Source organism: Carya illinoinensis, chromosome 5 (genome assembly GCF_018687715.1).
Source record: "Carya illinoinensis cultivar Pawnee chromosome 5, C.illinoinensisPawnee_v1, whole genome shotgun sequence".
Taxonomy (NCBI): Eukaryota; Viridiplantae; Streptophyta; class Magnoliopsida; order Fagales; family Juglandaceae; genus Carya; species Carya illinoinensis.
Window position 1 is genome coordinate 8,987,568 of NC_056756.1, and position 11,677 is coordinate 8,999,244.

At 43.8% G+C, this 11,677-nt stretch overlaps 2 protein-coding genes across 2 annotated transcripts; one reads left to right on the plus strand and one right to left on the minus strand.

Annotated features, from left to right (window-relative positions):
* Positions 1-4,947: 4,947 nt before the first annotated feature.
* LOC122310770 (protein EARLY-RESPONSIVE TO DEHYDRATION 7, chloroplastic-like) lies at positions 4,948-8,533 on the plus strand. The gene is made up of 4 exons (XM_043124904.1): positions 4,948-6,013; positions 6,587-6,753; positions 7,643-7,727; positions 8,099-8,533. Exons 1-4 carry the CDS (start codon positions 5,124-5,126, stop codon positions 8,286-8,288), a joined length of 1,332 nt encoding a protein of 443 aa, XP_042980838.1. The 5' UTR covers positions 4,948-5,123; the 3' UTR covers positions 8,289-8,533.
* A 199-nt stretch (positions 8,534-8,732) lies between these two features.
* Positions 8,733-9,839, minus strand: LOC122310771 (amino acid permease 3-like). Its single transcript, XM_043124905.1, has 3 exons — positions 9,654-9,839; positions 9,273-9,500; positions 8,733-9,162 (listed from the first exon to the last, which is right to left on the minus strand). The coding sequence occupies exons 1-3, from the start codon at positions 9,822-9,824 to the stop codon at positions 8,737-8,739; spliced, it is 825 nt and encodes a 274-aa protein (XP_042980839.1). The 5' UTR covers positions 9,825-9,839; the 3' UTR covers positions 8,733-8,736.
* Between the last annotated feature and the right edge of the window lie 1,838 nt (positions 9,840-11,677).

Below are 11,677 nucleotides of genomic sequence, written 5' to 3' on the forward strand. Positions count from 1 at the left end.
TCTCTCATAACCTATCATTTCTTACTAGACAATAAAAATCTTGAATATATTTGCAGGAAAAGACCCATCGATGGAGCTTCCTTTCGAGAGATTGAAGAAAAAGTTGAAGTCGTAGTCAAAGAAACACACGTTTGAAGTAATATGGAAGTCCCCTTTTATCTGATATATCTTTCCACATGCCCCCTTAGTGGTAAGACATCGTTTGCTTTGCGTGTCTGACCACCTCTCCCCTTCTCACTTTCTCCTGAGACTATCTCCCTTGCCTCTTGACACACTCTTTCCCCTTACCTCCATGCTTTTCTTCTTGTCTCCTAGTGGTGGCCTGGTGGGTTGGGCCTAGATATTTCACTTCTTATAGTTGCTCGCGATTCTTAATATCGATTCGCTATGAAAGAAGGCTGAGAATCTTGAAGATAAAATATGCAATGGAGATGGGCTGCTAGAATTTGTAAAGAAATGAATTCTGGAAGCTGGTCCTTGGCTATCCATTCCCCTCGCGTTAAGTAGTAAAGATTTCTGAGCGCGGGATTAGGTAGGAGATGTGCTTGACCTCATGAAGTGCAAGCGCGGAGCTCGTCTTCACAAGGCAAATGGTAGACAAGCTTGATTGCATAAATTGCGAGTGTGAGGCTTGTCTTGGTGAGGCAAGTGGGAGGTAGGTTCAACTGCATAAAGTGTGAGCTCGTAGCTTGGCTATAGCGGAAGATGTACTCGACCATGTGGGGTACGAGCGTGAGGCTTAACTTAGAGAGATGAGTGGGGGATGGACTCGACCGCAAAGAGCGTGAGAGCGTAGCTCAGCTTTGGAGGGAGATGAAATTGACCATGTGGGGTGCGAGCTCGAGGCTTAACTTAGCGAGATGAGTGGGAGATGGATTCGACCACATCGAGCGCGAGCGTATTGCTTGGCTATGACAGGAGATGCACTCAACTGCGTAGAGTGCAAGCGCGTAGCTCGGCTATGGTGGGAGATGTACTCGACCGTGTGGGGTGCAGGGGTGGGGCTCGACTTAGCGAGATGAGCGGGAGATGGACTCCACCGCTTAGAGCATGAGTGCGTAGCTCGGCTATGGTGGGAGATGAACTTAACTGTGTAAAGCGTGAGTGTGATACCCCGTTTTTACGTGTATTTTCACTGAAGGGTTGTTTTTAATTTGAATAATATATTGGTTTATTTATTTTAAATTAATGTGTTTTAATTGGTTTTAATTTATTTGATGTGTTTAATTTATTTTAGTCGTTTTACGGTTTTTAATATCGTTTTCGGCGGATCGATTTTTGGTCTCCGGAGTGAGGATTGGATCTCATTTCTTTTCTTTCCTCTTTTTCTTTTTCCCTTTTTCCTTTTTTTTTTTCCTTCCTTTTTCTTTTTTTTTTCTTTTTCTTTCTTTTCTTTTTTTTTTCTTCTCTCTTCTCGCTCGAACCCCCCCGGTCTCTCTCTCTCTTCTCTCTCCTCACCCACGGCCGGAGCTGTTTTCAGCCCAGACCGCGGCCGCCGACCGGCGTGGCCGACACAGCCACCGGCGTTCGGTTCGTCCACCTCCGGCGCACCTCCCCACCGAAAACCACCCCCATCCGGCCAGCCGTTTGGCCGGAAAAGCCCTCCAAAGCCTCTACGGTTTTTCCTCCGATCCGCCGCCGTCGCTCCACCTCCGGCCACCATTTCTTCACCACTTCATCACCGGTCCCTTGCTGTCCTAACCCACCCATTTCCGGCCTCCAACGACCATCGGAACAGCTCCTACGAGCTTGCTTTCCGTTTTGGGTAATCCGGCCTCCCACCGCCGTTTCTGCCACCACCCACGGCCAACCACCACTTCCAATAGCTTCACAATCATCCCTAGATCATTCCCTACCAATCCCAAGCCCTAGTTTGTCCCCGTTCAAAAGTGGGTTTTTCACAACCCACGGCCACAGTGAATTTTCACTGTGACGTTGCTTTTTCGGCGCCGTTTGCAACGCCGCGTGTTTTCTAAAATTACCGTATAGCGCTGTAAGTATTTTCCAAACCTTATTTTCAGATTTAAATATATATTGCTCTTTCAATTAATTAATCTGCTGGTTGGTTGATTCCGGACTCAGTCCGAGGAGTTCGGGGGTCGGATGGATGGAGGACGGAGTTACTTGTTTTATTGATTTATGTTGGTTGGTCATTTTATTATGCATTGATATGGCATTTCATGGTGCATGCGCGTGTGTTTTTGTTTATGTGTGAAAAGCCTGTGTATTGGCGTAAGTGGTCTTACGGGTGCGTGTGTATCACGACCCCAAGCCGGGATGGGGTATTATCCCGGTGGAGCTCCTCTGATCACTCGGGAGCGGAATAAACTGAGTGATGTCCCCTGAGTTGTCGCTAGACGACGGGAGCGGGGGCTAGGGGTTGCTTGGCTACGAACGTGCCGGGCGCGGAACCGGGCATCGCTCTACGCACTGACTCCGTGGCCCTTCACTGGTGAGGGCTAGAGGATGCTTGGCTACGAACGTGCGGGGCACGGAACTGGACATCGCTCCTTAGGTGTCACATGCGTGGTGGTACTCTGCGGTGTGGCACTGGAGCCAGGGTGTGCGGATGACCCCTAGGGGAGGTCATGGTGCATACGGATAAAAAAATGTGATTTTGGCGTGTGTGGAAAACTGTGTCTTTGGGTTTTGTGCATTGGGCATGGTTCATGCATATTGTTTGAGTTCTATATGTGTTATTATCTGGTAGTGTTTGGGTTTTACTTACCTGCGGTACCATTTTTGGTTCCGTAGCTTTTGGTGCAGAGTTCGAGGAGGAGGAGGAGGAGGCTAAGCCCGAGGATGCGGCTCCGCCGGGTTGCTGATGTCATGCTTTGTATTTGATATTTTCTTATATGCGTGTTTTGTAATATTTTATTTATGTCTGTTTTAAACAGCTTGTATTACGTTAAGAAAATTCTGGTACTTAGTTATGACTTTCGTTATCCGCTGCGTGTTCTTTCGTGCACATTTGTTGCCTTGCACACACTTGGCACCCATCGATGGGATGGTGACCCGGGTTGTCACCATCCGGACGTCTCGATTTCCCCGCTTCCGGGGCGTGGGGATTTGGGGGCGTCACAGTGAGTGTATAGCTAAAATATGGCGGGAGATGAACTTGACTGTGTGGGGTGTAGACACAAAGCTTAGATGTAGTGGGAGATGTACTTGACCATGTAAGATGGAAGTGCAGAGCTCGAACATGGTGGAGATGTACTTAACTGCGTAAGATGTGAGCGCGGAGCTCGAATGTGGCACGAGGTGTGCTCGACTGTGTAATGTGCATAGTTTGGCGCTGTGTCTATATGTATGTCTATCGTTTATATAAAAGTGTATGTTTGCTCGATGTTTCTGTTTCAATTTTGTTGGTGCTGGAGTTTGTATGAGTAACCAATGCAAAGCGGTTAGAGTGCTCGTCGACCCCTGGGTCCACCTTAGGCAATTGTTGAGCCCGTCGACTGGTTCTCGAAGGTAACTCAGGCAAGGCGGTTGTGGTGCTCGGAGGCACGTTAACTCCGAATGCTCGTTTCTGGAGGTAACCCATTGGCAGTGGTTATGGCTCGAGTGTAACACTGATGCGAGTTTAGGGACTCATATCAGTGCGAAGGTCGGCAATTCAATGGACTCGTGTCCGGTTGACCTTCTAGGCAAGTCCTAGGACTAATGCCTAGCCTAAACTTTGCGGTGAGTTTATGGACTTGGTTTGATGGCATGAAAGTCGGAAAGTCAATGGACTTGTGTCCTAATGGCCTTCTGAGCAAGTCCTAGGACTAATGCCCGGCCTAAACTTTGCAATGAGCCTATGGACTCGGCTTGATGGCATTAATGTCGGCAAGTTAAGGGATTTGTATCCGAATGGCTTTTTGGGAAAGTCCTAGGACTAGTTCCTGGTCTCAACTTTGTGAAGAGTTTAGAGACTCAGATTAGTGGCACGAAAGTTAACAAGTCAAGGGACTTATATCCAATTGGTATTGTGGGTGAACCTTAGGGCCTAGCCCGACCAATGCATTGTGGTGAGTCAAGAGATTCGGCTTGGTGACACAAAGGTCTTTAAGTCAAGGGACTGATGGCGCCACCGTTGATGTGTGAAAAATCACATAACAGGTAAGAAGGGGAGAAAAAGTCATTTTCAATCCAACATAACGATTTAGTCTTTGATCAGTGTGGTTTGATGCCCCGATAGTGGTCCGGTGGGGCCGTACGGTGTCGGTGTGAACATCCATGACAATGAAAGGAAAATAAGTGCAGATAAAGTAAAGGAGATGAGTACATAAATTTAAATAATTCGACATAATGCCTGCGTCCATAGAAGTTTGAGGAGGAGAAATCCATTATAAGATACTTATTATAGTCTCTCATAGCCTATCATTTTTCATTATACAATGAAGATTTTGAATAGATTTGCTAGAAGACCCCTTCATTAGAGCTATCTTTCGAGAGGTTGAAGAAGAAGTGAAAGTTGTAGTTGAAGAAGCACGCGTTTGAAGTCATCTAAAAGTTTCTTTTTATTTGATGCCTCTTTTTGTGTGCCCCTGAAGTACTATTGCGTGTCTGACTACATCTCTCTTTCCCACTTTTGGTGATATTGTCCCCCTTACCTCATGATACACTCTTTCACCTTACCTCTCTAGTTTTTCTCTTATCTCCTAGTGATAGCCTGTTGGGCTAAGCCTGGATATTTCACCCCATCACACAAACCACCGGATTCTCCCGTCCTTAAATACTTCTATCAGAATCGATCATTCTTATAGCTTGTTGGGTTTTCTACGGAGAAGTATTTTGCATACCCATGGGCCCGGGAAGAACACTGGGATTCCCTAATAATTATTGGTATTGTGTCCAAGGTGTTAGGTTGGACTGCTTAAGGGCCCTGAGACTGGTCACAAAGCCCATCAACAAAACCGCGGGACAACTTTGTTTTATACCGACAAACTCCACTTTTAACTTCTGTAAAAGAACAACCGCCACGGACCACGGTTGTCACACGGCTTGTCCTCAGCGTGCCACGCTTGTTCCAACCGACACCCCCTTCCCTCTCCTTCGTTACTACGATTCCTCCAACCTAAATAGACCTCCCATCTCCTCTCAACTTCTCCCTCAATCGAATAGTCACAAACTCAACCATGTCAGCTTCGAAGCCCTCTCAGAACACAAGCCAGGAATTCCTTTTCTCTAACCCAGAAGCCACTTCCTCTTCGTCCTTATACCCTTCCATCGAAGTGAAAGAACTCGCAGAGAACCTCTTCCCGGCTGGAGAAGATGACGTTTCACAGGCCTCTTCACACTTGCTACAACCCTCGGAAGATGTTCTGGTCAAGGTCCCAGGCGCAATAGTGCACCTCATCGAGAAAGACCATAGCGTCCAGCTCGCTTGCGGTGAGCTCGAGATAGTTAGTCTAAGGCAAGGCGAAAATGTCGTCGCGGTTCTTGCGCGTGTCGGAGATGATATTCAGTGGCCGTTGGCTAAGGATGAGGCGGCCGTCAAGCTCGATGAGGCCCATTACTTCTTTACCCTTCGGGTTCCGCCAGATGGGTCGGTGGGAAGTGACGGGGATGATGAAGATTTTGCTTGTAAAGAGTGTGAGATGTTGAATTACGGGTTAACGATTGCATCGAAGGGACAAGAGGCTTTGTTGAAGGAGCTGGATCGGGTTTTGGAGATGTATAGCTGTTTTTCGGTACAGAAGATGGGAGAAATCGGGAGCTGGGAGGTATTGGATGGCTCGGTGGCGAGGGAGATGTCTCCTGGGGAGTTGGAATCGAAGGATAATAAGGAATTGCTGGGGGAGAGCTCGGCCGCGTACTGGACAACATTGGCACCGAATGTCGAGGACTATAGTGGGCACGTGGCAAGGCTGATTGCCGCAGGGTCGGGGCAGCTGATCAGAGGAATCTTGTGGTGCGGTGATGTGACGGTGGACAGGCTGAAATGGGGAAACGAGTTCTTGATGAAGAGGATGGGCCAGATATCCAATTCGGAGATTAGTCCATCAGTAATGAAGAGGATAAAAAGGTTTGAAATTTTCTAATAAGCTATGCGTTAATGTCTTTATTTGAGTTGGTTAGCTTGGATGACTGTCTTATGCATATTCAGTTTGTCATATTTATTAATCTTCACCCTCCAATAGAAGGTTTGCTTACTTTTAATTTCTTTATTGGGATCAAAGAGTTTTCACAATAAGTTGTCTTAAAAAACAAGAAAGAAAGAGGCTAGTATCACGTTATAGTGGACACTTTTCCAATTGGGGATTTATTGTGATTGGGAATGCAGGGGAGATGATCCGGCGAATATCCGTTTTTCTGACATTAGTGGTTAGATAGCCAATTGATTTTGTTTAAAAGTACTAGTGATCTTCCAACGCAGAGTGGAGAGCCTGGAAGTCCGGTTGCATGATTTGTTTCAATGCATATATGATCTACTTTTTCGATTGTTTGACTTCTGATGAAAGATTTACAGTTTGCTTTCTATTTTGTAGTTCAGGCCCCTTGTTTCCTCTTCAATATTCTATATTTGTAATTTCTGCCCCAGTTTTTGTTCTTTATTTTTTTCATTTTATATGGAAGTATCTTGTTGTTGATCTTTTAGGGTTAAAAAGTTGACAAAGATGACTGAGAAGATGGCTTCTGGAGTCCTTTCTGGGGTTGTTAAAGTGTCCGGATTCTTTACAAGCTCGATAGTGAACTCTAAAGTGGGCAAGAAATTTTTCAGCCTCCTCCCTGGAGAGATTGTCCTTGCCTCTTTGGATGGATTTAGTAAGTTCACATTACTTCATTTGTTTTTTCAATCTGTTGAATATGTGACTTTGATTGTTTGTATCTACAGTTGTTTGTTTTTGCCTTTTTCTTCTTAGATTTTAAAAAAGATGTCCCCCCGGACGCGGGGGAGGCAGCATTTTTTTTTCACTAAATATGGGTAAATTACCATTGACCAAATTGGAGCTACCACTAGGTTGCATGACAACATTTATGGTGAATTTGCATTTTGCACAAAGCTACCACTGTACATAAGCATGGAATACCCTTTTGTGTCTGACAATAAGATATTTTGAAGTCTTACAACTAGTGGAAAATTCTGTATGTTGCCCCATCTATATACGCCTGACTTGTCCTTTAACACCAAAGCGGGCTGACAAATTGAAGTTGCTAGTTTGTACCCGTGTAGCTACTTTGCAACTGCAATTTTTTTATTCATTGGCTACTTCTAGCTTTGTTTTCAGACCTCTTAAGGAAAAAGAACTAATTCATAACTACCTGTTTGGAAAGTCAAGTAATTGGATCAACAGCCATGTTCTGATGACAATCTATTGTAGTTGGAACTTGCTATAGGCATCATAGACCTAGTGTATGGTGAAATGGGAAATTCAACTTTCGTCTAGATGTTATATTTTATTATCCATAGATACGCAAGCTTAAATATAAAGATAGATCTCTAGGGGGCTTAATTTGGGATTGGAAGTTTCATAAGACAAAAGGAGGCTCTTGGAAAACGGAAAGATAGAAGAAGAACTAAATGAGTTGACCAAAGATTTGGGATATAAATCTTTTCCTTTAATATTTCTTTCTTGTTTTCTCTGGTTCCAGAAAATATGGCATGCTTCATGCTTCTGCCACTCAAATGTGTGTTTTGTGTGTGTTTTTGTAGGCAAGGTCTGTGATGCTGTTGAACTTGCTGGAAGGAATGTCATGTCAACTACTTCAGTGGTGACAACTGGGCTTGTTTTACAGAGGTAATTCCTAATGTGACTATAGAATTGATGCGGTAATTGCATCAGCATTGGTGTCATGAATATAATCACCGTGATTCCTATCTTCTTTCTTACAATCTTTTGGCAAGGTCTTGCCCCACTAATGTTCATTAGCCTATGTGGTTATCGTCAGTCATATGCCATTGATGAAATACAAATTTCTGTAGCTTGGTTTGGACTTTTTACTTTTAAATTGCAAAACTTGTCCAAGTTGAGGAAAGCAGCTATTGTACCTGTCTCCATGTCTGGATCTGGGCAATATTTAATATTTTTACCCTGTTTCTCTCGTTATCTTAAAGATGCATGGTAGGAAGCAATGAAAAAAAATTTGAAGTCTTTTTGGGTCATTGCAGGTATGGAGAACAAGCAGCACAAGCGACAAATGAGGGGCTTGATGCAGCAGGACATGCTATTGGTGCCGCTTGGGCTGTTTTCAAGATAAGAAAGGCTATAAACCCCAAGAGCGTCCTCAAACCCACAACTCTTGCAAAAGCTGCTGCTGCAGCGAATTCTACTGAACTGAAGGCTAAATATAATAAGTAATGGCAGGCGTTCTACCTTCTTTTTAATCAATAGCGGATACAGTTAGTTACACTAAAAGCACTCCATCTTAGCTTCTTACATTTAGCAGAGGCCAAACTCCTTGGTAGCTGTTTGCATTGTATTATTTTGTTCTTTTTCTTTACTTCAATAGTGGATCAGATGATTTCTGTAAGACACCAGGGTATTTAATAAGATACGTCATGGTCGGTATCATACTCCGATCCATGAAACAAGTTTATACATTATCACAAGGACAAAAACACGGCATTAGTCTTTCATGTCATTTGCTTGGATGTGTATGTGGTTAGGCCATATTGACAAAAGTATGAATACTTGGTTATTGAAGATGAACATGACTTCGAAACTTCTTTATGATAAAAAGAAGAAGCTAGTTTGGGTTTATTCCGTACTAGAACCCCAAAATAATCCGAGTAATCATGGCTCTTTCTTAATAACTAGTTTTGAATGGCTTGTAAGTCTTGAGATCCAGAACAACTCCAGCAAAGGAGCCGACTGCAGCGACTATAGAAATGCAGAGGCATGTCATACTTATCATCTGAAGCCCTATCCACCTGCTTGTCCAACGTGCAATCTTCTTTTGAGAGATGTACATCTCAATGGGAAAGAAAACTGTCAATGGCCAGAATCCAAAGGCCCCAAGTATCCCAACAACATCGTTGAAGAAAGGCATGAGCATGGAGATGAGGGTTGTCAAAATAACAAAGATTGTTCTCCATATTAGACGGAAGAAGTTAAGCTGATAAATACAAAAGAAGGGGATAGGGATGTCATATTCGGCTGTTACAAAATTACTCTTGGCCCACTTCCGCGCACTCCATTTTTCTATGAATGCAAACGAAGGCTGGCAAAAGACCTGCAGTTGACACGTGATTACTTTTGACATTTAAAGAATAAAAACCTCATAAACTTACCCAAGCCGAGAGGTGCACAGAAATTGGGTTTCTATTGCTGCTAGAGTTATACCTGATATGCACCAACGAGGTGGACACCAATGGCTACATTTGCAATATCTAGCAGCCAGTAGGGGTTGTAGAATCCAAATCCAGTTAAAAGATTTCCAGGAGCTTCATCACCAAAGGCTGCATGTCCCATGGCTCCACACAGCATATAGAACACTGTCGTTACAGCGATGCTGAACAAAGTAGGTTTCTTCATGGTCTTGTGTTCTGCGGGAGGAGATCTTATTGTGTCCTGCTCAGGCAAGCAATTTGCACAGATTATTCCATATGTTGGATTAATTGTACTTTGTCCAATGACCAATTTCATCGTTGTTGTGGACTTGATCACGATATATCTAATCTAAAATCTGTGGGCAGAAGATATGCAGATATTTAATTGAAGTACCTGGATTTCAATGAGGATGATGGAAAAAGAATATGCGAAGGCAATAGCTCCAAGCGCTTGCAAACTCCTCCACATCTTCTGTGTAGCAGTGACTGTTCCGGCAAGTGTTACTGTCCCTATAATACCCAGTAGACTTCCTTTGAAATTCCCATTTTCGTGTTTCATACACATGTTAGTTGTTCTTTTGATGCTATGTAAGTGCCAGTTTAATTTGAGTAACGATTATTCATATGCATGTTTATACCTGCTACTTTGCCTATGCCGAGACCAAGACCTATTGTGAAAAACGATGACAATGAATTGAAAAAGAATATGGAATGAGAAAACAATTACACACGACATAAGATTTACGTGGTTCGGCAAATTGCCTACGTCCACGGGAGCTACAGAGGATTTTATTATTGAAGAATATCACACTACAATGATGGATCTCAACACAGTACGTCCACAGTGTTTCTACAATACGACCATATGATATAATAATCATATATATAGTCAAACGGCGGAAAAAACCCTAGAAGTGTGTAAAATGCATGTTCACTCAAACGGCGTGTCGAGCGAACTCCCCGCTCGAGTTCACTGTTGAGCTGACATCGAGCATTTAACTCTGCCTAACTTCGCTCGAGCGGCCAATGCCTCCGCTCGAGCGAAACTTCCTTCTACCTCTGCTCGAGCGAAACTGTCAAGCTAACATCGAGCATTTGAATTTATCTGATTTCGCTCGAGCGGCCAATGCCTCTGCTTGAGCGGTGTGGACCAAACTCCACAGTACTCAACAATTCTTCTACTTGGAGACTGGTACACTCGCTATATCGCCGTCTTCCTCAAACATGATATCCTCCACCTCTGCAACTCACTGCCCTTGTCTTCATGCTAGAAGACCAACTGAAGTTGCGCACAACCTCAGTTTCTCAAGTGTAACACCCTTTGTCAACATATTAGCAGGGTTCTTGCTTCCACAAATCTTCTCAAGTAACAACTGTTTGTCATCTAACAATAATCGTATGAAGTGATACCTGATCTGAATGTGCTTGGTCCTGCAATGGAATGCTGGATTCTTGGCAAGGAATATGACACTCTGACTATCACTGTAGAGAGTGTTTTTTTGATTCTTTTTACCCAACTCCTCCAAGAATCCCTGTAGCCATACCATCTCCTTTGCAGCCTCTGACACTGCAATATACTCAGCTTCTGTAGTAGACAAAGAAACTGTTTTCTGTAGATTAGAACCCCATGACACTGCAGTACCACCAAGTGTATAAACAAAACCCGTGGTACTCTTTCTGCTATCAATATCTCCAACTAGATCAGCATCAACATAGCCTTGCACCTCCAAGCTCTCTCCAGAGAAACACAAACAGGTTTCTGAGGAACCCTTTAGGTACCTCAAAATCCATTTCACTGCTTCCCAATGTTGCTTTCCTGGGTTACTCATGTATCTACTCACAACTCCCACTGCATGGGCAATATCCGGTCTTGTGCAAACCATAGCATACATAAGTGAACCAATAGCTGAGGCATAAGGAACCTTACTCATGTAATCTTGTTCCTCCTCTGACTCAGGTGATTGATTCTTGCTGAGTCTGAAGTGACTGCCCAAGGGTGTGCCAACTAGTTTGGCCTTGTCCATATTGAACCTGCTGAGTACCTTTTTCTCATACTCAGCCTGTGAGAGTCTCAATGTACCCCTGACTCTATCTCTGACAATTCTCATGCCAAGGATTTGCCTTGCAGCTCCCAAATCCTTTATTGCAAAGTGCTCTGACATTTGCTTCTTCAGATTGTTGATCTCATCAATACTAGCCCCTGCAATAAGTATGTCATCCACATACAACAACAGAATAATGTAAGAATTGTCAAAGTGCTTGACATAGCATCAGTGATCTGCCTGACATCTAATGTACCCTGCACTGTGCATGAAGTTGTCAAATTTCTTGTACCACTATCTAGGAGCTTGTTTCAGGCCATACAAGCTCTTCTTCAATCTGCAAACTGAATCTTCCTTTCCTTGTACCACAAACCCC